The 26,176-nt window shown below is 36.7% G+C and overlaps 1 protein-coding gene across 4 annotated transcripts in view; it reads right to left on the bottom strand.

Moving 5' to 3' along the window:
• EMB2804 (tubulin folding cofactor B) overlaps positions 1 to 25,263 on the bottom strand; it is a 75,238-nt gene extending 49,975 nt beyond the window's left edge. For 2 of the 4 annotated variants that reach the window (XR_016044542.1, XM_006859122.4), the window contains exons 1-4: positions 24,920 to 25,263; positions 21,473 to 21,659; positions 12,543 to 12,694; positions 5,592 to 5,710 (exon numbers count right to left, since the gene is read on the bottom strand). Coding sequence is in view for 2 of the 4 variants with exons in the window: in XM_006859122.4 (XP_006859184.1) it covers positions 5,592 to 5,710; positions 12,543 to 12,694; positions 21,473 to 21,574 (373 nt within the window). In the remaining 2 variants the exon portion in view is untranslated. Of the gene's footprint in view, positions 1 to 2,983; positions 3,100 to 5,591; positions 5,711 to 12,542; positions 12,695 to 21,472; positions 21,660 to 24,767 lie in introns of all 4 variants that reach the window. The other 2 variants (XR_016044543.1, XM_020676515.2) reach the window with 2 other exon arrangements.
• Positions 25,264 to 26,176: the final 913 nt, after the last annotated feature.

Here is a 26,176-nt window from a genome sequence, read left to right as displayed (position 1 = left end):
TTGGCATGGCATTTATGGGACTCTCTCTACGGAATTTCTATTGTCCATGTATATATATAATACTAAATAATGATTCTTTTTTTTTAGTGTCTCTACATATTTACCCTATTTTATGATGTATATTAATATACTATATACTGAGAGAGAAAAAGTGTAGGGATCTAAACCATATTAAATGCATTAAGAGTGAGGATCAAAGGGTCTTGGTTATTTTCAAAAATTATTAAATAGAAAACACAATGGGAACACATTGGTAGAAGAAATCGTTAGCCTAAATGAGGACGAAGGTTATAGATACATTCTTAGGACTAAGATATTGAAAGTGAAAGAAGCTTTGAAGATGATGAAGATAGGAAAGACTTTAGGACCAGATGTTATCCTGATAGAGGTTTGGAAGTGCATGGTGGAGATCGATATTGACTGGCTGATCAAGTTCTTCAACAAGGTGTTGAGAACAAAAAAAATGCCAAACAAATGGAGGAAAGTATTGTAATACCTATTTATAATAACAAATGAGACACAAAATTCTGTAAACTATCGAGAGATTAAACTTATGAGCCACACTATAAAGTTATGGAAGAGAGTGATTGAACAACGACTAAGGCATGAAACGAGTGTATCCAAAAACCAATTCGGCTTTATGCTAGGAGATCAATAATTGAGGCCATTTTCTAATTTAAGCAACTAATTGAGAAGTTTTTGCGAAGCAAAAAGACCTTCACATGGTCTTTATTGATCTAGAGAAAGCTTAAAATAGAGTACCTCGAGATTTAATTTGGTGGATGTTGGAAAAGAAAGGAGCCTTCATATACTATATCAAATTGGTGTGAGATACGTACAAGAGAGCGCTTGCTAGTATACGAATAACTAAATGTGAGACGAGTCAGTTTTCAATGACAATAAGCCTATATCAGAAGTCAGCGTTAAGCCCACACCTCTTTGTCTTAGTTATGGAGGACTTAACTAAGCACTTATAAGATGAAGCACCGTGGTGTATGTTGATCGCAGACGACATAGTTTTGATCGATGAGACCGAAGCGGCATCAACAGAACGTTAGAACTTTGGAGGGATTCTCTAGAATCTAAAGGTTTTAAAATTAGCCGGACAAAGACAAAGTATATGGAATGCAAGTTTAGCAATAATAGGAGTAGAGACGAGGAAGTAGTTAAGATTGAAGGCTAAGAAAACCAAAAACAATCACACTTTCGATGTCTTGGGTCGATAATCCATCCATGATAAATGAAAGATTGAGGAAGATGTCGCACATAGAATTAGAGCTGGGTTGGTGAACTGGAGATGGGCAATCAAAGTTTCATGTGATCACCGCATATCAATGAAGCTGAAGGGGAAGTTCTATGAGATAGTTGTGAAACCAGCGTTGCTTTATGAGGCAGAATGTTAAGCAGTCAAGAAAAGACATACTCATAGGATGAGTGTAGCTGAGATGAAGATGTTGAGATGAATGAGAGGCAAAACAAGAAGGGATAAAATTTGAAATGAATATATTTGGGAGAACTTGGGTTTGGCTTCAATAGGTGATAAGATGAGAGAAAATAGACTTAGGTGGGTAGGCATGGGCAATGCAGACCCAGTACAACACCTGTTAAGAGTTGCGAGTTGGTCCAAGTAGAAGGCTCAAAAAAGGCAAGAGTAAGCCTAACGGACATGTTTGAAAGTAGTGAGAAAAGATATGGGTACTTATGGCCTCACAAAGGGTATGGCCCTTAATAACGGAGAATGGCAGACCAAGATTCGTGTAGCCGACCCCAAATAATTGGGAAAGGCTCTGATGATGATGATGATGATGATGATATATATATATATAGATGTATAAATAAAATGAAATATATTATATGCAATAATATAAACCAGCATAGTATATATAATCTTGGGATGCCACTTGATGTGTGTTGCAAAGGGGTGCATGTGTGTGTGTGTGTGTTTATAGATAATATATAAAACATAATATATACAATCCAGAGACACTTCCTAACATATGCTTCAAGGTTTCTATGTGTGTGTGTGTATCGCCTTGGTCTCCCAGACAAGTGATCCCATGAGCTCCCGAGTTAGGGAGCTTGAGGCAGCGAGCAATCCCTGTCCCCACTCCTACTCCTGCTTCTGCTTCCTCTCCCAACGACTACGGCTCAAAGTGTTATAATAGATTACTAAATAATACTTTAACTAGAATATCACAGATGCTACCCTATACTAAATCATAGTCACTGAGATCCCCCACCTTAAGTGGCAAACCACTCCAAGACTGCAATGCATGTTCCCTAAGCAAAAACTTGGGTGAATTATGGTGGTCGGAACACAATCTCAATCTCTTAGGTATCGGTCACTAATGTTTCACAATTCTTTAAAGGGAGAGAAAGGCTCAAATGCATATCATTCAAAAGACTAAAAAAATAATTAAAAAAAAAAAATCAATTGTGATGCATATGCAAGTTCCATATGTTTTTAAAAGCAAAGAGATGCTTAAATCCATATTGATCAAAAAAGGATGTCTAACATGTAGATCTAACAAAAACAAATACAATAGTGATGTAAATCATGTATACCTAGAGTTTTCAAAGGGGAAATGATGTTCTAGTCCATATTCATGAAAAAAATATTAAATGCAATGCTTTCAAATCACATGTTTGGAAACGTTTGTCTATCTCTTCCTCTCTCTATGTTTATACTCTCTAATTCATGCTTTATTTAAAAAAAGCTAGAAATAAAGGGGTTACAAGAAGAAATGGGCAGGACTTATCTTGCGACTTGACCTAAATTTGTAACAATCACAATGTACAATATTAGATCAAATAAATATATTTGATAGACTATGACTCAAAGTGTATAAATATGATTCTTAAAAATTACTAGAGCAAACATATTTGTTAGTTAAATAAAGACATCTCTAGTATACTTGTGCATCTAAATATAATTTTAGAAAATTTAAGTATCCATTCATATTCCATTTTTCTTTATAAATACCTTATAACCACTTCCATGACCCTCGCAGACAAGAGTGGTCTCCCACCTATGCACGCTTCAGCTCCACACCCATTCCCACTTCGAACAACTTGCATTGAACTTGGCTCTTATTGCCACTAGAGCATTGCAAGAAATAATTATTACGCAAAGGCAGCTCATTCTTAAGGGAAACAAGGATACATAAAAGCATAAGGAGAAGAAAGATTACTGCCGAATGATCGAAACACCAAACTTGAGGCTGCAGTTACATATGCAATTTGGAAAAATGAGATGCGTAGTGGACATAATACCCTCCAAACCACAAGAATGACAAGTTACCCTAGTAATTTTATGATTATTGAAATGTCTAAACTAAAACACCTCACAATAAAAAAACATTTAATGAGGACACAACCAGCATAAGAATAACATGACAAAGTGATGTGCCTCCCTGGAATATTTCTTGTGTGACATTCATAAACCAAAAGACCTCTGGGAGCAACTATGGATATAGAACCTGACCAAGATTCTTTTTGTTATCTAAAAATCACTTCTGATCAGAGGTACATACCAACATACTGATCTGCTTGTTCCTTTCCTATATAATACTGAGATGAACTACTTCTATATCTGGAATTCAATGTTCAAAAATGTGGAGGTCGCTGCCTAGGGGTGCCGCATGACTAAGGCACCAAAAACAAAAGGGAGAAAAAGAGGGGTTAAATATATGATGCAATATACATACAAGGAGTGGGGTTGTTGGTACATATACGTACTATATTATATATAATTTAAAAAAGTGGAATTTTAGAGAGAGCGAGAGAAAAAGAGGGTAGAGACCCATCATCTACCCCTCTCTATCTCTCTCTCTATACAATTTAGTACAATATAGTAATACTATAGAGTACCAATACAAGTACTATATATAGTAGAGAGAGGGAGAGAGTAGAGACCCAACATCTACGCTAGCTCTCTCTGTCCATATATAATATTTAATACTATGTAATAATTATATATTATAGTAATGCAATGATATTGTAGTACTATAATATAATATTAATTTACTATAGTGTTATCTAATACTATACAATATATAATATATACTATTAATTTACAATAGTACTATTATATGTAAATAATATTATAGTACTATAATAACACAGAGAATATAATATCTAGTATTGTAACTTACTATAGTAGTAAAGAACTGTAATATATATAGGGGAGTGATTGCATGCAATCGGTCTATCGTAATATAATGAACCATATTCAAAAATCATGTTAAGGCCATTTGTTTGACCCCAATTTTTAAATCTAAATTCTTTTCACTCTAATGAACAATTACAGAAAAGAAAAATTTGAAAATACACCTTAGAAGTGTTTTTTTTAGCCCAATGAACATAGGCCACCCATTTTGGTGAGACGCTTATATCTAGGGCTTAGCAGGATTTATTCTTTTTCTTTATTTTTTAAATAGCTTTATTATCATTAGATGAACAATGTTAAAAAAAGAAAAAAATGATATTGAGTTCGTAAAGGCTTTGATCTTGAAATTCACCAAATGGATGATCTAAATTCAATGTTGGAGATACTCATTTTGAGCATATCCATGGTGCAAATTGAATTTTATTCTTTTAGGGATTGATTATTGGGATGAAGAGAGGGTGTGTGCAATTTTTGGGATCATACAAATGCCACAAACTTAATTTTCTAGAAGTGTGGTTTCATTATATTATCAGGACATGGTGACATGAAATCACTACCTATATATAAATAATATTGTAGTACTATTATAATATTATGTAATACTATTATAATATTATACTGGCCACCTTTTGGTGAGTTTTGAGGTATCCATTCCTTGCCCTTGGTTCCATGAAGTGGCAGGAAGTGAGGCTTCCTTCCGAACAGTGAGTAGATTTCCGTTTTCGCCATTAATGGCCACTAAAAAACAGAGAACTCTATGGCTCAACCTATAAGAGCTCACAAGATCTACACCAGGGGAATAATTTTATGAAACTTTTTCATTGAGATTATTATGAAACAGAATAATGGCTTAATCTAGGCCACCTACACATCTCAAACTCATGGCCTAGAACCTAGAAACTACTGATCCTTATACCCCGCTGCCTTTTCATCACACCAGCACTAACACTATCACCACGACCACCACACCAACAAACCAGCAACACCACAATGCACCACCTGTCTTTACACCGAGTCCAGGTCAGCGGCACTAACAAAACAAGCCATTTTGCAACTGTGATGAAAACCGGTATATCTATTTTTCATCTCAGTCACAAAATGGCTGACACCTATTTGGGTTCTAAAGGCATCTGAAGGAACCACCTGAACCACGAACATGCCGTGACCTAAAATGCCACTGCAACAGTACAATGTCATTTTTTGGGCAGCATGCAAATAAGCCTTAGGTCTTTTAAATGAATATATATTTCGCATGGACAAAATTACAGATATATCATTGTTAAGGAATATTCCATAAATTTACTGAAACATGTAAAACATGAAACAAATATAAACAGCAACAATGTCAAGTAACGGTACAGCAGACATGAATATCCAAAAACAGTTAGGCAAAAGAATAGGGGATGCAATAGAGTGAACTTGCCACCAAGTTTGTCATAGGCATCTTCAGAAATTGAATATTTCTCAACCAATGAAGTGTCTTCCAACCAACCACCAGCAGTCACTGAGGATGGATCCAGATCTATGACATGCATCCTGTACCTGCAAACACAGCCATGCTCTACAAACTAAATATTTAAGACATTGTTTCTAGCACTAATTTATCAAAAAGAGAAAGCACAATCCTAATACTGCTGCCCTATGTTATTCGTACATTCCAAAGAAGGTGAAACATCATGTTCAACACCTATTTGATGCTATGCCCCAGACATGCAGCGGAGGAATGGAAACATGCAGCTCTATTTTGGCCCGTCACATTATGGACATGACAATGGAGAGTTCAAGAATTAGACATTCCCATTATTATCTTTCATAAAACTGCGAACATTTAAGATTCTAAATGAAGAAATAAAAAGTGTTGAGGAGCATCACTTTCTTTGTTTCCTGATACCAACAGGGTTCACCTTTTAAAATGTGATATATCACAATTCTTAAAATTATTGACAACATCCCACCAGCAACATTCTTCATCTGACTTATTAATGACAAAATATGAAATAAAGGTACTATACATTGATTTACATCTCACATGAGCATCAAAACCATTTAACTTTTATTTTTTATTTTTTATTTTTTACTTTACTGGACAATTTATATTAAGATTTATGTATTTCTTATTATGTTAATAATCACATATGTAACAATTTCTAATGTACAATTTTATAGGAAGCAATTGTGTGCCTGTTTTGTTGGACGCCTGTCCTCATACCTAAATAATTATGCAAGTTCAGCTCAGGGTTCTTCTATCAGATGACTAGGGATAGTTTTCTAACATTAGTGAAACAGATGAACAAACAAAAGTGCATTAAATAAACATTTGGGACATAACAATCTAATGATGTACAGGTCTTAAATAGCAATGATACCTTGCACAAAACAACTTCAAAGAGGACAAAATATATATATATATATATATATATATATATATATATATATATATATATATATATATATATATATATATACCTTCCACAACGAACCGAACCCAGGCAGCTTGAGTAATCTAACAATAACAGAATCATCAACGGACCATGTAACAGTGCTTGTGCCATTTTACTGCATCAATGCCTTTAGACTCTGGCAATGTACAAATGCATGTCCTTGATATATACATTGATCAAAACTAATTGGTCTACTCATATATATTCTTCCTACAAGCCATTTCAGTCCATCTAAGCAACCCTGCACCTGCTTGACTTTTTGTCACCTATTATGTAATGGCCAACAACGTAGTGTGCCCAGTGAGGTAAAACATCAGCACTACATCTAGCTAGTCTTACATATCCTAAATTTCGGATGTAGAACACAAAGAAAAGAAAGATAATTCGTTATTGGGTAGAAACCAAGGGATTGCAATTGTGATTCAAAGACAATGGGCTGAAGCTAACAAAGCCTAGCTTCAATGACTTCTATGAGGGTCCAAGGACCACCCAAAATGGGAACAATTTTCCTGATTTCTGAAATTTCCAGCAAAAAAAAAAATCATTTAAGGTAAAAGTCTTCCTCTTTTTATAGACTTGGCTTGGTTGGGTCCCAAGCCAAAAGTTCTCTAAACTTTCCTAGGAGCATTCATGGATGCTACCCTTTCCCTAGCCATGCACGATACCTTTCAACGACATGCACAACTTTCCTAGGAGCACTAATGGACACTACCCCTGTCGAAGCAATGCACAATACCTCTTCCCAAGCCATCTATAATACCCTTCCCAAGTAAATTTTGAATTCAAATTCTAATATTTTCCTCCTAATTTTCCCCACATCCAAACAGTAAATAGAAACCCCCTCGCTTTTCTGTAAATTCCATAAAATCTTATTACAAAGGAACTTATCCAAAAAACCCCTACTTTACCACAAAAAAAGCCAAAAACAAAATCCTCAACAAAATGTTTAACAAAAATTTGTTTTCTACATCAACAATGAACTATTTCTCTTTCTTTTCTCTATGTTCTACATAAAGTGGTATCTGAGCAAAAATCCTCTCTTTTGGACTTGAGTTATGGCCAATAGAGGAGCATGTGGACGCCGAGAAGGAGGTACCATGCCAAGTCAGAATATGAGGAATTGCTGAGTCGGTTCAGTGAAATGGAACAATTTGTGGGTCGTCTCGCCCACTTTGAAGGAGATCAGTTACTCATGAAAGTGAGGAATCGTACGAAGAAAGAGTAATCCTTTCCACAACCGAAGAAGCAAGAACTCCTCGTTGGAGGATAGGTTACTCTGCGTCCTAGGCGGGTCGGATCAAGGTTTGAAAGTGGACATTCCTAAAGTTTAGGGAAAATTTCAGCCCTATGAAATCTCGGATTGGCTAGATAATGTGGAGGCTTTCTTCGAGTGGAAAGATTTCCCAGAAGAAAGGAAAGTCAAATTTGTGGCTACTTGACTCAAGAGGCTTGCCCAAATATGGTGGCAGCAGGTGCATGCTAATGAATTGCAAAAGGGGAAGGAAAAGAGAGCGACATAAAAGAAAGTAAAGTCACATCTTAAGGAGAAATCTGTATGCACTGGTTATGGGCAAAATTGTACCAGGATTCCACCATATGTTGAAAAAGGAGGGTGTCCAAGAGTATACAGATCAATTTTTCTGCCATATGAGCCAGAACAAAGTCAATGAAAGCAATGACCAGCTCGTCGCAAGTTATGGAAGTGGCCTGAAACCTCAATTTCAAAACAAACTATTTCCACACTAAATTTCAGTTTTGACAAGACCCGAAAGCTTCAACCAATTTAAAAATAGCCGCTCTAGTTGCTGGAAATCAACCCCAGTTGAAAGGGGACATATGGTAGATCAAAAGCCATGAGATATCGGGTCCAGCTCACACCAAAATGCAAAGCACCAAATGCCAATAGGCTCCTCCAAACCCGAAAACAGGGCGTGAAATGTTATAAATGTGGCGAGATTGGCCACCGGTAGAATGAATACTAGAAATGGCAAGCTGGCACATATATCCTAAATGGGGATGACACAAATGAAGGAGACCTTGGCATGGGGCCAGTATTCGATGAGGAGCCCGTAGAGGAAAATGTGCAAGGTCTTGCTAAACTTGAGGCTGATGATGGGGAATTTCTTGTCATCAAACACCTACTCACTGCCCCAAAGGTGTTAGAAGAGCTGTGGCAAGAAACTCACATCTTTCGGACTCGTTGTACAGTCCTTGAGAAGGTGTGCACCTTTATCATTAATAGCAGCAGGTGCGGTAATATGTCTCAAGAGGTTGTAGACAAGTCGAAGTTGACATGTGATAGAAACCCCCAACCCTACAAAATAGAATGGTTTCGGAAAGGTAATGAGACTCCGGTAACTTCTATTGCTTAATTATTTTTCTGTTGGTAAAGCTTTTAAGGATTCGTTTTGGTGTGACGTCCTACCCATGGACGGATGCCATATCCTTTTAAGTCATCCATAACAATATGATCGAGCTGCCATACACCAAGGGAGAACGAAATTGAACCCAACAGTAGGGTATAAGTTGTCCATACTTTATTAAGAAAGCAAAGACCGAGGGGTAGCATATGATTTGGTAGCCAAAGAAGGGTCTTTCCTGGATGACATCTGCATAATAGTTAAGCGCCTAGGTGAAATGCTTAAGGACGTGATGCCAGATTAATTACCCAATGAGTTGCCACCCATGAGAATCATTCAACATTGCATTGATTTGGTTCCTCTCTCTCTAACATCCCACATTATCGAACAAGTCCCAATGAACACGAGGAGTTACATAGGCAAGTAAAGGAGTTGTTGGGGAAATGGTTGATACGAGAGAGCCTATGCCCATGTGGTGTCCCCGCGTCGTTAACCCAAAGAAAGATGGCTCATGGAGAATCTGTGGACAACAGAGCAATTAATAAAATCGTAGTCAAATACCGTTTCCCTATCTCTAGACTTGATGACATGCTTGTGTTCTCAGGATCGAGGGTCTTTTCCAAAATTGACTTGAAAAGAGAGTATCACGACATTCGTGTACGGCCCAGCTATGAAAAGAAGGTTGCATTTAAGATGCAAGAGGTTACATGAATCGCTGATCATGCCCTTTGGGCTCTCTAATGCTCCGAGCACATTCATGAGGGTTACAAACCAAGTGCTCCTGTTCATTGGCAAGTTTTAGTAGTGTATTATCCTCATTTACAGTCCAAGCACCAATGAACATTTGTTACATTTAGAGCAGGCGTCGGAGGCCCTTCGAAAAGAAAATTTATTTGTAAACCCCAAAATGATCCTTTTTGACTAATTACCTAGTATTTTTAGGTTTTGTGGTAACATGCAAAGGGGTCAAGGAGGATCCTACAAAGGTACATGCTATTGAGACTGGTCGACACCCAAAATAGTGACTCTAGGGAGAAGTTTTCATGATTTAGCAACATTTTATATGAGGTTTATTTGAAATTTCAGCATCACCATAGCACTCATAACTGATTGTATGAAAAAAGGGTGTTTGTGGACTTTGGCTAATGAAAATAGCTTCAAAATGGTAAAAGAAAGAGTTATGAGTCTTCTTGTCCTCAAGCTTCCAGACTTTGAAAAGATCTTCCAAGTGGAGTGTGTGACACCTTGAAGATGGGAATTGGAAGTGACTTAAGTCAAGAGGTAAGACCTGTGGCCTTCTTTAGCGATAAATTGAGTGGGGCAAAGATTAAATACTCTACTTATGATGTGGAGTTCTATGCGATAGTGCAAGCCTTAAGACATGGAGGCACCACCTCATTCAGAAATGAAGCTTTGAAGTATCTAAGCGCTCAAAAGAAACTGAATAAGAGGCATGCAAAGTGGATCACTTACTTACAAGAGTTCACTTTTGTAATCCGCCATATATCGAGCAGCCAAACAAGGAGGTTGATGCCCTCAACAGGAGGTGTTACCTCCTTGGTACATTTGCCACCTCAATAGATGGTTTTCTTTTCAAAGGTAGCCATCTTTGCATCCCCAAGGGGTTACTTCTCATCCAAGTCATTGATGAGATACATGGTGACCACCTTAGCAGTCACTTTGGGAGGGATAATATAACAACCCTTGTCAGCCACCAAGCAAGGTCCACTGGAAAGGCTCCATATGAGGTGATGTATGATTAGCCACGACCTAGTACCTTTGCCTTATGGGGTGAGTTAACAATCATGCAGAAGCCTTGGATGAGCACATTCAAAACCATCATCAAGTTCGGAAAAATTAGAAAAGTGCTATGACAAATACCAAGCCGACGCCAACTTACACTAATGGGAAAAGTCCTTTGAAGTAGGAGACTTGGTAATGGTGTACCTTATGTATGAGCGCATCCTGAGAAGCACTTACCATAAGCTTAGATACAAGAAGATTAGTCACTGTCGCATACTTCAAAAAACGGGGCAGAACGCCTACAAGATTGAAATTCCCAAAAAATATGAAATCTCTCCTATTTTCAACATATCCGACCTATATGAGTGTCATGGGGAGGTTACTGTGAAGGTGATGCTAGGTGGGATGCACATCTGCCCAAGTGAGAGACAAGGTAGAGAAGATATTGGACAACCGATCATCTCTACCCCCTGCGGAAATTAGAGTCAATATTTCGTATGGTGGAAGAACAAACACAATGCCAAGAGTTCGTGCATTTCTATCTTGAACTTGAGGACAAATTCTCTTTAACCCGGGGAGATTGATGCAGAAAATAAAAGAAAGTTTCATCCACATTTTGTGGACTTATTTTCTTTTTTAGTTGTCTTTATGGTAAGATAGGGATATCTTGAGTAGTTTTCTTTGTAATGGACTTTTATGGAATTTACAAAAAAACCAGAGGGTTTCAATATACTTTTTTGACACGGGGAATTAAGAGGGAAATGTCAGTATTTGAATATAAAAGTTTTTGGGGAGAGGTATTATACACTCTTAGGAAGAGGTATTATGAATGGCTTGGAAAGGGGTAGTGTACATTAATACTCCTAGGAAAGTTAACTATGCATAGCTTGGGAAGAGGAATCGGGCACAGCTTGGGAAGGGGTAGTGTCCATTAATTCTCCTTGGAGAGCTAAAAGAACCTTGGCTTGGGAGCCAAGCCAAATCTGTTAAAAGAAGAAGACTTTTACCTTGCTGAAATGACCTGTTTTATTTTTGTCAATTTCAGAACGAACCTTGGCTTGGGAGCCAAGCCAAGTCTGTTAAAAGAAGAAGACTTTTTTACCTTGCTGAAATGAATTTTTTTTTCTTTTTTGTAAATTTCAGAAATCAAGAATCTTTTTGCTGTAAATTTCAGAAATCAGGAACATGTTTCCCAATTCGAGTTATCCTTGGACCCTCATACAAATCATTCAAGCTAGGCTATATTAGTTTCAGCCAATGGTCTTTGAATTACAATTCAAATCCCTTAGATTCTACCTAATTGTGAATTGTTTATCTTTTTTTTTCTCTCTGTTCTACAATTTCTAACTGATGGATTAGAATTGTCTAGCAGCACACTACATCTCCAGTAAACTTTACTAAACCCTGGCTAACTGATGATTATCTATATTGGCAATGGCATGACCAGGGAGGAACACAAAACCTACCATACAGTTATCAGTAGAGGGTACACAATAAAGGAAGAAAATTTACCCAATCTTTACACACATTGATCGACATTATAACTATTACATAGACATCAAAAATCCAGAACATTTGTCAGAGAACCAAGAAATTTGACGAAAGTAAAGTGTCAAGTGCAGTTCCAAAAACAAAACAAAAAAATAAAATATAACTAAATCATTCCTATAAAAGAATTGTATCAGCACATAAATCAAAAAAAGGTGTAAAATATGTAGAAATTCAGGGCAGCTGGCGAGGCCTTGGAAATAATGAACGCAAGTTAAGCAACTGTCATTACATATTTTCAAACATGTATGGAGAAAAATTATATGAAATTTTTAGACTGACCCATCTTGTGGAGAGAAAACTCCAAGGGGACTCATATTGTCAGTCAGGTCGCAAACTTTGATTCCATTAACATCGTAGAGTTCAAGGCACATTGAGTCCACAGATGTACCACATTTTTTCCAAAGTCTTTCCTTTGCAGCTTCGACAGTAGTCTGAAACAAAGTATACAGAATACTATTACAGAGTTGTTGACACATGTCAAAAGATGCTAAAAAATATATAACCACACATCAAACAACCAATAGATGAATAATATGATATATACTCAAATAACAGCTGGGTAAAGCTAAGCATTTCTTTCGAGCATTGTAGAATGCATTGAGGGGCAGAGGGTATGATAAAACCTCAGATGTCTACAAAATAGAGTCAGAATATCTAGGCAGACCGACCTTTAACACCATGTTTCCGAGGCTCACAAGAAAAGCATCACAAAAGGAAAGGAAACTATTATAATGTATGTTCACAGCAAAACAATTATAAATTAAGCTAATTCAAAGAAGATAAAATGATGCAGTGAAAAAGAGTTTATGCAATTACATTTACGAAAAGCTCCAAACTAGAACACAAAGTTATATACAAATTGACAATGAATAGATTTTAGCAGGTGCAATCTAAAAAAACATTGCCATCCAGGGACAAAGACACAACCTAATGCATTTATATCTACATCTAACTCTTGTTTTTCTTCCTTTCTTCTCTTGTTTCTCTTCCTTTCTTCTCTTGTTTCACAGTTAAGACTTGCAAGTATGCTTGTCAATTGTAGTTTTAGGCCTTGCAAGTATATTTGTCAATTGTAGTTTTAGTAGAAGTGCTCCAAAGAAATATCGCCATTCGAGAAGAATAAAGACAGCCCCACCCCTCTCCCCATCGCCCGCCCCCCCCCCCCCCCCCCACCCCCCCTCCCCCCGCCCAACCCAAAACAGAAGTTTTGTAAATTGGTAAATCTAGTATTATATGCAATAGTTTTCTTGGTTTTGCAATTGAATTTACGTATACAGGGACTTGTACATTTCGTACGACAATCAATGAAACAAGGTCATTATTTAAAAAATCAATCTATGTCAATGTTGTGCAACAGAGTGATGAAAATTCTTCAAAGCAATTGACCCAAGCAAGGTTCACAAAGGCGGATGCGGCCGCCTATGCGGACGCCCAGATATCCGGGCGGCCCTAAGGGAAGGGGGTTGGGCAGGGGCCATATGTTGTCTTGTGTGTGTGTTTGTTTTTTGTGAATGTGTGTGTGTATGTGTTCAGTGTATATATGTGCATGCGCACGTATTTGTGACCATGAGGTCTCACATGAAATTCTTAAAGATCATCCTCTTTTTTCCTTTTGTTTTTTCTTGGGATCTGAATTTGTGAGAGAGAGGTCTCAAACACTTGGAAGATATGTCGAGAGAGAGAGAGAGAGAGAGAGAGAGTGCAAGAGAGAGAGGGACCTCGCATTGAAAACTTGGAGGTCATTTTCTTCTTTTTCTTCTTCTTACATATAAAGAGGGAAAATATGGGTCCATGTGTATCTTTGTGTGTATGTGTGTGTGAGAGAGAGAGAGAAAGACGTGACCCATCGAACACTTGGAGTCCATCTTCTTCTTCTTCTTCTCATATGTAGAGAGAGCACATGAACCAGAGAGAGAGAGAGAGAGAGAAAGAGAGAAGGGTAAGACTAGGTTTTATTTTTGTTTTGGTGGATTTGAATTTTTTTTTTGAAGGGATAGCACTAGATGGGCGCCCGCTTATGCGCCTACCTTGGCAGCCTGCTCCGACCCCACTGCCTAGGTCACGCCTAAGCAGTTTATCGGCAAGGCCGCCTATGCTGCAAGGCAGCCAAATTTTCGATCATTGGACCCAAGGTTTGATAATTCGGTGATCCGAATCAGGAACTGTTCATGGCAATTCGGATCCCTTAATATATCGGGATCCAGACGACTCCCCTTAGAAACAGCCGGATCAAACCGGTTCTATCAGAAAAAGTTGTACACATCATTGGTTCACAAGTTGACAATTTCCAATATAAAGTTTGCAGCTTTTAAATTATAAAAGGGCTCCATCATTGCTGGTCCCACATTGCATTTAAAGAATTTTAAAAAAAAAACTTATGGGTGGGCTCACCATTGCAAGCCCAATTTCCCAAACTTGTTGAGTCACATGTGACACTTACCACAAGCAGCCATCCAAACTTGTGAGTCACGTGCGACACTATCAAAAGTAGCCATGAAACTTTTATACCACCTTATAACAAGTTATGGGTTCAATGTGGGATTAATCCCCCCCCCCCTCCAATGGCCACTCTCTCTCTCCCTTAACAACCTATCTCTCTCGCTCTCCTTGGCATCCATCTCTCTCTACAAATTATAACAGTTTCCAAGCCTTTTGTGATGCTTTTCTTGTGATCCACCTCAAAAACATGGTGTTAAAGGTCAATCCGAGTCACCCATCTATTTTTTTAAACCTTGAATTGACCAAAAGCCAAAATGATGAACTTTTCACATTTGAGAATACCGAACCAAGAAATACCAAGACAATTACAAATGGGTTTGATTAAGGATCAAATGAATATTATATGTAACCCGTTGAATCTAAGACTCCTAGATCCTGAGGAATCCAAAAAAGGAAGCGTGCAATTTAAGATGTAACCGATTACATAATATTTCGAATGCTAAATTTACCAATTTCTTTAGATTTCTCTAACTAATTCCCATAGTCTCACTTAATTATTGGTATTCTAGTTCTAGAAACAGCAAGGATCATTAGACGAAACGGTCAGTAGTTCCCTACCCCTCGACAACAAACCACCGAATTCTATCTCGGGTAAATTTCTTTATTCCTGAGTCACACATGCTATGCCTATTTCAGATCTAGTCCTCTACATTGGTTTCCTGTGAAATGATCATTCTCATCTTCAAATTTCTTCTCAGCATTTTGACCCATTGCACTGCCTTCCAAATAGTATCAGTAAGTTGCTTAATAGGATTTTAGAATTTCTTTTGAAATTCTTAAGCACAAGGAGAAATAGATATTAATCAGAACCAGGAAAAGAAGTAGCACAGGAGATGTGGTGGACAACCCAATGAAAGTCGAAGCCATTAATCTACAACACCTTAAACCCAAAAGGAGGCTAAATATTCTTAATGAGATTTTCTATCCTAACTAGAAGGGGTAAGTACTCAAATGCTTACTTGGCAAGTTGATGTTCTTCAGTATAATGAAACTCAGAAATCTAGTTTGGATCCAAAACCCCTGATTCCAGCCAAATCCATCTATTTTATTTGAAGTATTAGACCAAGCGCAAGAGTTGCAGACATCTCCAGCTTCAACTAAACCACTTGTATCCCTCACATCTCTGAATTCATCAACATTTCTCTCATATGTTTCTAGAACCTTACCAAACATCAACGAATACAAGTTTTACTAAGCCCATAAGTCGGATTAGTTTACAGGCTCTTTCATATTTCATTCAAATTTATGCACATTTTGCATACCCGTCTCCACTGTCTCTCCACCTTCCACCCCCACTAGAACTTTTTCCTTTTTCCTTTTTCTTTTTTTTTTTTTTTTTGATCTATTCATTTGGGTGGTATTTTTTTTTCCACTATGCACAACTCCTATTAATAATTTAACATTGCATAGTTTGGCCTATGTGAATGAAAAGAAGACAAATTTCTGGGAGGTATGTCTATTTGTACAAAAAAGAGTGAAAGAACATTTTGCTCCTTCAGAAGGCATTGATGCATATTGTCGATTGACGAGGATAACAGATATCAAGATATCTTTCGCAAGGAAGTCAGCAATGGCATTTGCCTCCCCCCACGATTGTCTAACAAACACTTGTAGAGATTAAAAGCAAGGTTTACAAAAAACACTAGGTGGCCCCTCAGGGGCCTGCATGGCTCTCAGAGCCTAGGTGGGAGCCCAGAACCTCAAGTGCCCTGTAGTACAAATTCTTTAGATATATACATGTGTGTTGTCAAAATGCACATAAATGGATATATTTGTATCAATTTTGTAATTTATTGCATTTGAAAATATAGCGACATATTTTTTTATATACAAACATATGACATATCGCATGTTGAGAATAAACTAGTTAAAAATTTCAAAATTCAAACCATACAAAATTTAAAAGAATTTAGAAGTCTAATAGGGTATGTATTAGTAATAGTCTTCAACTCTCCATATGAAAAAATAATTTCAATGAGAAAATAAAAGTTTAGGAAGCTTCTTCATAACACGAACAATATTTTTGATTGTTAGAAATAGGTGTAGCTAAGAGATTGAGGACTTATGGAAGTGTTCTTTCAACTTTGGGGGTTGAAAATAACCCCCATAACCTATTTAAACCTTTCTGGGGGTCAAAATTACCCCTTTTGCCCTTTTGGGCATCTTCAAAAATTGAAAAAAAGGCCCACGTCCCTGGACACCAGCCAAGAACTGGGCACTAGACGTTCGCCTATCCCATTTGGGCACCCGCATAGGTACAGCACCTAGAATGGGACGCCTAGGTCTAGGCATGCAGCAAAAAGTGTCTTGGGCACCTACGGGCCGGGCGGACAGTTTTTTAGAACATTGATCAAATGACATTGAAATTTTAGTCAAGCATGTTTTACAACCTCCAAGGAGAAGAGGTAGTCCATGGGGCCCAACTGATAATATTTTATGAGTCACCATCTACCAGTAGGACCAAATCCCAACTTCTATTGAACACCTGTATCAACCAGCAATGCTTGTGTCTCCATGTGTGTTGTCTCTGTTATCCCCATTGGACCAAAAAAGGTGGGTAGAATCTCATGCATTCAAGCAGAGCACAGATTTTCAATGGTAATTACCATCAAAATTTAGCTTAATCACTCCCCGTTCAAGTGGTAACCATTCCAAAGATCTTCAGACTGTGTGCAGTATTGATCATATGATGTGTATCCACTAATTAGCAAGGTCGAATGTACCTTGAACTCTTAAGGCAACCGCCCAAAAATGATTGTCGTCCTGATGTGATCCTTGAGAGGGCTCATATGGCTTCGGTGCCATAAAAAATGCTCCCCTTCCACAATAGCCAAATGGCCAACTTGTAGTTATTATGGATGAGCACCAAAGAAAAATCCCGAGGCAGGAAAAGGGGGTGAAATGTAAGAATGAAACCATAGTTACCAGGATCAGGATAGAATCACACCTTGGATCAGGATTGGGACCGTGGGATCATAACAAGCAGAAAGCTCACTATGGTAGGGCGCGGCTACATCTTGAAATCTAGGGATCTCAATCCCAATATGTAGGGAACTCGATCAAACTTAATCAGGATAGAATGATAAATAATTCAAGATCAAGCTCCATTTCATTAGAAATCGAGACCCCTAAGAACACTCAACTAGAATAGTAGTATAGTAAACCACACTGTTATACGATATCATACTGCTATATTATACTACAATATTATGTCATATACTCTATTCTTCTGCACTATAATCCATATGCTACCATATTGAAACCCATGTATATAATTCTAACTATATAGCATATACTACTACACCATACTACTAGAATATACTATAATGCTATACTACGCCACACTGTTGTACTATACTATGTTACAGTATTATACTACGCCACAACGTTAGGGAATCTGGATCATGTGTATCTCAAGCACTAGATATCTAATAGGAAGTATCGAGTTTCCAAAATATAAGATCGCGGGGGAGCGTAGGATCAGGATTCCAGTGGGGAATTGGAACCTAGTAACTATGATCCAAACAAGTGTCCGAAAGATGACAGGGATGACCCATAGCCAGTCAGACAAGACAAGTATGAAAGACCAGACTTGGAAGGCCATCTTGCAATGGATGAACATGTGGTTCATGGTATCTTCTTGTTTCTAGAACATTCTACATCTCTTAGGTAACAATATACCCCTACTATGGACATAGTCTAAAGTCAAAGCCTTATTAGATACTATTAACCAGTTGCAAACCGAAATTCTAGGAGGTACAGGGGTGAATGATGCCTGGCTATCAGTAACAAGCTTTCATTATAAGGTGAATGCTTTGTAGAAAGATGACACTGAAAAACTACTTGTTGGGGAAGGGCACGAAAAAATTTGTAGTAGTCAGATCAAGGAATAAATTGGTATTTGCGGAGGTCTAGCATAGATATCAAGTCTGGAGACTCAATGCTATTAACGCTTCTCTGAAATAGGAGTATCCATACTGTTAGCCAACCTAACACTTCAATTGACTGCGAAATCATGAACTCCTTATCCAAAACTATAATGAACAAACTTGGAAAGGCCAGTTTGAGGGTGTGTCGGTCAAACCATAGATTTCTCCAAAACATGATGCAATCGCTACTTTTAGCTTCAAAGCAAATCTGGTTTGAGAATTCTTGGTGAATTCCACTAATGCATCCCCACTTGAATGTCTAGGCTTAAGAACAGTTTCTTTCTAACAAAATGGAATTTTTGGACTCCTCCGATAATGCTCCATAAGAAGTCACGCATGAGAAGCTCCAGCTTCCTAACTGTAGACATAGGCATGTGGAAGATGGCAAAGTGGAATATAAAGATGTTAGAGAGAGTGGCCTCAAATACGAGAGAAAAGAAAAAACAAAAAAGAAAAAAAAGAGCGAGTGCCCTTATTAGAAGTGATCCAGCCATTGTTTGATTTTTCTACAAATGACATCCCTTGAGCTTTCCCTGGTTTGCCTATTCATAATGCGAAACGCAGATAATTGTTTGGCATTGCATCATTGCCAAAACCCACGCGCTGAACTTGGGTAGTAAAGTTGACGATCCACTTCAAAGATGCCAACACATGGGCATCAAATCCAATCAAAAGCAACCAATTCCTCTTAATTTTATACCAAATTGCATTACAAACCCACAAGTCAAGAAAAAAGCTTACTTTTATCCTTTTTTGTCATATAGGAAAAACAACTCATGTCAAACACATAAAATTGGTATGATCTCGAATAAGTTTCTCAATTCTTCTACATGTTGCGCACAGGATTTAAAATGTGGGATAGAGACCCAATGCAGTTAGGGGGACGATGCGGCAATGCTGCTCGATGCAGTCCAGCTGTGGGCGCATCACCCCAATGCGGTCAATAAATATAAAAAATCTCGAAAATGTTAATGCATAGAAAAAATATAGAGGTGATTTATGTGATAGTTGGTATTTAATTTATTTATTAACTGTAGTATTATGAGCTGCCACTCTGAATTCCCTAATAGCAGACATTAGAAAGTAGAACTAGAAACTTGAAAGTAACTTTATGCAAGACACTAGAAGACATCATATTATCATAAATATCCAAAAACCATAATTGCAACTGCAAACTTTAAAGTTGCAAACTCGAAAGATACATACAACCATTAAATGTATATGAAGAGTTCAACAGCCAAGACAAAACATAAAAGAGAATAGAAATCAAAAGATAATCTTATCAGCACTCAACTGTCAAGTTTTACTCCCAAATCTCAATCAGACAAGTCATCTAGGGAGTCTCTATGTGCATGTGCATCTCCAACATCAGAGTGCGAGGATACAGAGGCATCATTATCATCAATATCATCCTCGCGGCCTCCAAATATACCTCATCTTCCTTGGCGGACTCCAAAAACACCCCCCCAAATAAGTATTTCCACAAAGAGTCCTAATAACACAATTTTTCTATTTTGGATTTTGGAGTTTTGCATACTTCCAAGCCGTATCCTTGTTACGCGAAGATTGTGAAGACATTGCCTCAAAAAAAAGTATTAGGAAATGGAAACTTATTGATTAATTAAAAACAATTTTGATATCTTCACGGCCCTTGAAACCCTCGATGTGTTGACAAATCTACGCCGAAACTTCTTCAAATCATCGCCCAAGCAGATCCCAAATCAAAACCCAACCAAGATCCCAAGTAATCCGACGATTTTGAACAAAAACAAATTATCCAATTTTCTTTCTTTTACTGTTTCTTATGATGCATTATTTTCGCCCACGAGCCTGGGCAGTGTATGCGACGTATAAAGTGCCTTCATATGCACTGGGATGCACTGCATATGCCGGCACATCCGTAAAACGCGCATATGGGGCCTGAGGCGATGTGCTTCAAGTCGCATAGCGTCTGATGCGACCGCATAAAGCTATGCAACTACATTTTAAAACACTGGTTGGGCATGGGCATCATTTATTTCCAGCTTTGGAAACTAAAGCCTATAACATCATAAAAGAACTTTGAAAACTAGTGAGAATTATAGGGTTTCACTTAGAGGAATAACCTGTCGATCAGCTTGGTTTCCAGTCTTATTACTAGCAGCATCTCATGCTTTTCACTTGTCAAAAGCACAATCAATAAATTGGAGCCACTATTCATGCAGCAATGGCCCATAAAGACACATTATTTCCACCACTGAGTTTGACAATGGCTCAAGAGTTGGCCCGAACCAGCCATCTATTGGGACTGTGTTACATAATTCTACCCTAAAACTGGAAAATTATAATAATTACAATAATAATCTAAGATGACACCTGAACTGTTGGAAAATTCAACGAACACCCCAACACCATCAAATTCAGAAAATGGTAACTTCCAGATCTACATTTTTTGTTGAAATTCCTCACAATCAATTTAAGAAGTTTTAAAGAAATATTGAAGTAATATCCACCAATTCACAAAGCAAAAAGGCCTAAACTACCCGAGTTTGATCTCTTAGTGAGAGATGCTCAGATATGCTAAAGACTTATAAAACTTTGTAATTCTTTTTTTTGTTTTTTTATGCATTTACCACTATTATTAATAAAGCGATAATAAATAAAGTACCATTCGTGATATCAAGTACTTTATGAACAAAAAATGGAAACGAAGAACAAAGGAATAAAACTTCGGAAAACAAAGCATGGGACAACAATGCAAGTAAGATGCCCAAACCTTGAGAGAGAAATAAGGGGAAGTACCTGCAGAGGGAAGCGCATGTCAGTGGAGAAGCTCTTGAGGTTCGAATGAGTGACGTGCAGCACGACAGTCTCATCAGCAGGGACGTAGAGAGAGGATGACATTGCTGTCACTATGTTCCTCTTTGATGCTTACAAGATTTCAAAATCAATACCAATTTTGGTCCTATTCGGCACTGAAACTAGAAGCCTGAGAAAAAGACAAAAGTAGAAACTAGTGAACTGAAAACTCAAACCCTTGTTTGGCAACATGTCTTGGGAAACAAAGGAAGTCTAATGCTGGCTATTTCCCCTTTTTGCTAACCTATAAATCTGGAAACCATTGTTTTAACAGTTAACTGCATAACTAATTGATTATAAGATGAAGTTTATCATTTCAGTGAGATCTTCTAATAATTGTCCATCCATGAAATTGCGTACAAAATAGACAGCTCAGATCATATGCTGGCAAACCAAAACATTGTCATTACAAAATAATGGAACCAAAACATTGTCAACATGAGGATTTCATGCTAAAAATTACTTTCACATAACTATCAAAATTTGACAATTTTACCAATTTACTGGTAAAAATCAGAAAATAGTAAATATTGGCACACTTATTGATGATTTATTTTTTAGAATTAAAGACGTATTAATGATTTATTTTATGTTTTTGATTAACTGATCGATATTAAAAAAATTATGATTTTACTGAGTTATTTATTGTATTTTTTATTAACATATAAATGTCAAAAACTTTGATCAATTTTCTAATTTACTTACAAATATCAAAAATCGGTATCAACAAAATCACTGATATATCACATTTTTCCAGATTAACTGATAAATATCAAAATATTGACAAATTAACTGATTTAATAGTTGCTATTAGAAAAATGTAGTAAATATTAGTAGATTTATTGATTTATTATATTTTTATGGATACCTGATCAATAGAAAAACATTGACAAATTTACGTAAATACTGATAAATGCCCCAGTAAATAGCTGCAGATTTCACTCTCTTTTCTAAGTAACTGATCAATATAAAAAGATTGACGAATTCACTGATTTATTGATAAATATCAGGAAAATAGTGAATAGCTGCAGATTTACTGATTCACTTATTTTCTAATTCACTGACAAAATTAGTTAGCACATTTTTCTGAAAAATATCAGATTTCTCATTTTTTTCATCAAGAGGCATGGAGAAAACTTTTTTAAAAATACCAGAAAATGAGATCAAAAGCTTAAAGAAAGAAGAGGGGCTCGATCTGTGAACAAAGAAATATTTCGTGACAAAAAATGGGACCTTGGACTTGGAAAGAGAGAAGGGGGGGTGGGGGGTGTACCAGTGGATTAGAGAGAGAGAGACAATGGGTTACAGAGAGAGGGATTCGGGCTACGATTTGCTTCTGTGAGATGAGAAAGGGAAAGAGAGAGAAATCAGGGAAATAAGGTCGTGTTTGATAACTTTCTTTACAGAAAAATTCAAATTGCTAAGGATTTTAGAATTTGGGGTGAGAATTGGTAGCTGGAAAGTTGGGAACCCTGTTTAATAACTTTTGGTGTATTTTCAAATGTTTGGTATCGGGAAAGCCCCTATTTGATAACTTGTAGTGTATTTTTAAATGTTTGGTATCAGGAAAGCTGGAAACTAACTATTTTAATCGTTTATTATGCAATTTATGGATTTGATGCGTGAAATGCATAATTTGAATAATATTTTTTTGTCTACTACCAATCTAATGTATTTCTTATAAAATGAATCATTCAGATTGAAATATATTCTTATCTCCATGTAATTTAAGAGTGGAAGACACCGAACAATAAATTGACATTGCAGTCCCACCAGTGCACCAGAAAACATAAGTATATATCCATATCTAAAGGTTACCACGAGTAATGCCTCATGAAATATTAACGAGAGAGAGATAGAGGACAAACATATGCCATGCGTACCACTAAAAAATAGATCTCCAACTTAAAAACACAAAAATATAGCTAAAGAATCTTCTTTTTGCAGCTAATTGAAGCCAGACAATCTTGATGTTGCTTAAATCATGAAAAATAAGTAACTTTGAATTAAAACTAAACCCGATTCACGTACACATCCCAATTTCTGAACAACATCCTGACCATAAAAAGACATGTAAAATATGTGTCTCAACACACACCCAATAAAATACCCTTTAAAACAAAATATTAGAAAAGAAATCAATAACAAATAACAAAAACAAAGGTAGATGTTCCATACAAAAGAGATGGTGCAATATCAATAAGAAACAACCAACTATGCAACCCAAGTGAACAAATTAAAAGTGCAATGCATATTGAACATTTAGGCCACCCATGATTAAATCACCAAAATAAACATGCTTTTGGTAAATCCAATCTAAATTCCTTCCTGCATATTAAAGTGGGAGGACAAAATAAAACAGCAAAGTAAAATAAAACCTGTGCACCAACAAAAAGAGAGAAAATAAAAAAACAACCAAAAAATGGAAAATATAGCAGACACACAGGCTGCAAATGCAAAAAAAAAAAATTTAAAGGATAACCAAACGCAAAAGCAAAAATGATATTTTACCCAAGAAACAAAAGCAAAAGAAATTCCCCATATAAACTTGTACTTCTATTGACATACTAGAGGGATATACTATTAGAGAGAGAAACAAATAACTTACACTCACTGAAGAACACTTGAAACTATGGTCCAGAACTATGCCAAACCAAAGCCAAAAAAGAAAAAGAAAAACAGAGCCACAAATTTTTAGAGACAAAATAAGAACTATATCTATAAAAGGATCCCCAAGAGAAATAATAAGAAGAGATCATAAATATAGAGAGGGATATAAAATTTTACTTGAGAGAAGTGAAAGATGAAATACAGTGAAAAATGAATTTCAAAGACTAAAGCCTACATTACAGTGGAAAATGAATTTCTCCACCTATTGAAAATACATTTCCTCTAAAGTCAATCTATGATCAAGTAGAAGCAAGATAAGTTCTAATTTCTAACGAACCACTGCAAGTATGTAGTCTGACACTAACGAATATCATAACAGGAACATATGCAAAATTACAAATTCAGAGCATTTCATAAGCAAGGATGTTAAAAGTGATGTGCACTAATAAACTAATTTGAATTAAAACAAATTCAAGCACTAAACTCCATTTGATTCTCACAAAGAATTTCATTTATCTACACTAGGCAAATTCACTGTATTCGAAAGATCTGCTTTGGATCAAGCAATTTGCACATTCTATAAAAAATTAATAGAGACAGAACAACTCGGCAATTGATCACTACTCACAATGAGTTACACAATTTCTTCAACGTGACAACCTATTTCTTTACAATAACGTGAGAAACCATCGGTTTTGAATGGCAGGTCATTAGCTTAGGGTTTTCAGCAATGAACTGTGCTGTAAGAGAGAGCAGGAGGGCGTGGGGAAGATTTTGTACCTGGAGAGGCGGGCGCGGCGAAAGAGAGAGAGAGAGAGCGGGAAGGCGTGGCGGAGTAGTGACGGAGGAAAGGAAGAGTCTGTTCCAACCAAGGTTTAAAAGCACGGACCGTCGACTTGAAACCCAGTCCAAAAAATTGGTCAGGATTGGGTGGTCGGTGGTGACAATCCGGCCCAGCAAATCGGCAAATGGAAAATAAAGAAAGAGAATAAATTTTCTAACATATTAAAAATATAAAGTGGGGATGCTTTTGGCTGATTCTCTTTCTTTTGGTGCCCTGGCTGGAACGGAGCGATTCATAGCCGATTCCTAATATCTGGTGGGAACTAATTGAAATACGATCTAGATCAGGTGATTCTTATCAATATAGGAAAAATCAAACCAAAACGGTTAACCGGACAGAGGCTTGAAAGCGGTTCAACGTACTCAATCGGGTAAATTTCGAGCAGTCAAAAAAGTGTTAAAAAAATATAAAAAATACTAAAAAAATCTAATAAAATATGAAAAATATATTTAAAACATGATTAAACAAATCATATCTAAATGAAACTAAAAATTATGGAAAAAATAGATTATAAAGAATATTTGTACCTAAGGATATTTGAGAAATTTTTCAAAAAGTATTAATGGCTAAAACAAATTTCAATCTTTGTCAAAACGATGAAAAACATTCAAAAAATACATTACAAACAAAATCTTTTATTTTTTGAAATTTTATATACTTTTTGAAAAATAAAATAAAATACCTGGTTGGTTAACCAAAACAAGCTGAAACCCAAACCAACCGGTTTTGAACTAACCGGAACTAAGCGGACAGCTAAAAATTGAACTGCCCGATTTTTCGTACTCTGATACAAATTGTTGTTTTCTAAAACCTTTGTTATACCCATTGCAGGGGTTATAACCACTTTAAATTTTTCCCGTCAAATTTACATCGAGGGTAACCCATGCAACAACTTCCCTTAACAAAACAGTAAAAGGATAAAGCGTGGGCTTCTAACTTAATCCAACATGCCCCTGAAATGGACAGGAGAGGGAAGTAGAGTTATCGGATTGCCTAATATATTGGAGGAGCTACTTACTTCAAGTAAATCCCAAACTTTAACTATTTTGGTATAACGTCGTTTCATCTCCCAATTTAGATGAGTGATCACCTTTACTTGTTGCAAGATTAACTATTTTTAGGACTTGAAATCCGTTTTTCTCTCGATATTTTTTAAGGTACTTATAAAAGTGAGAAAAAAATTATCATGCACT

Source organism: Amborella trichopoda, chromosome 11 (genome assembly GCF_054954075.1).
Source record: "Amborella trichopoda isolate Santa Cruz 75 chromosome 11, AtrichopodaSantaCruz75HAP2 v2.0, whole genome shotgun sequence".
Taxonomy (NCBI): Eukaryota; Viridiplantae; Streptophyta; class Magnoliopsida; order Amborellales; family Amborellaceae; genus Amborella; species Amborella trichopoda.
The sequence above is the reverse complement of the archived record's forward strand: the minus strand, read 5'-3'. Positions and strand labels throughout refer to the sequence as shown.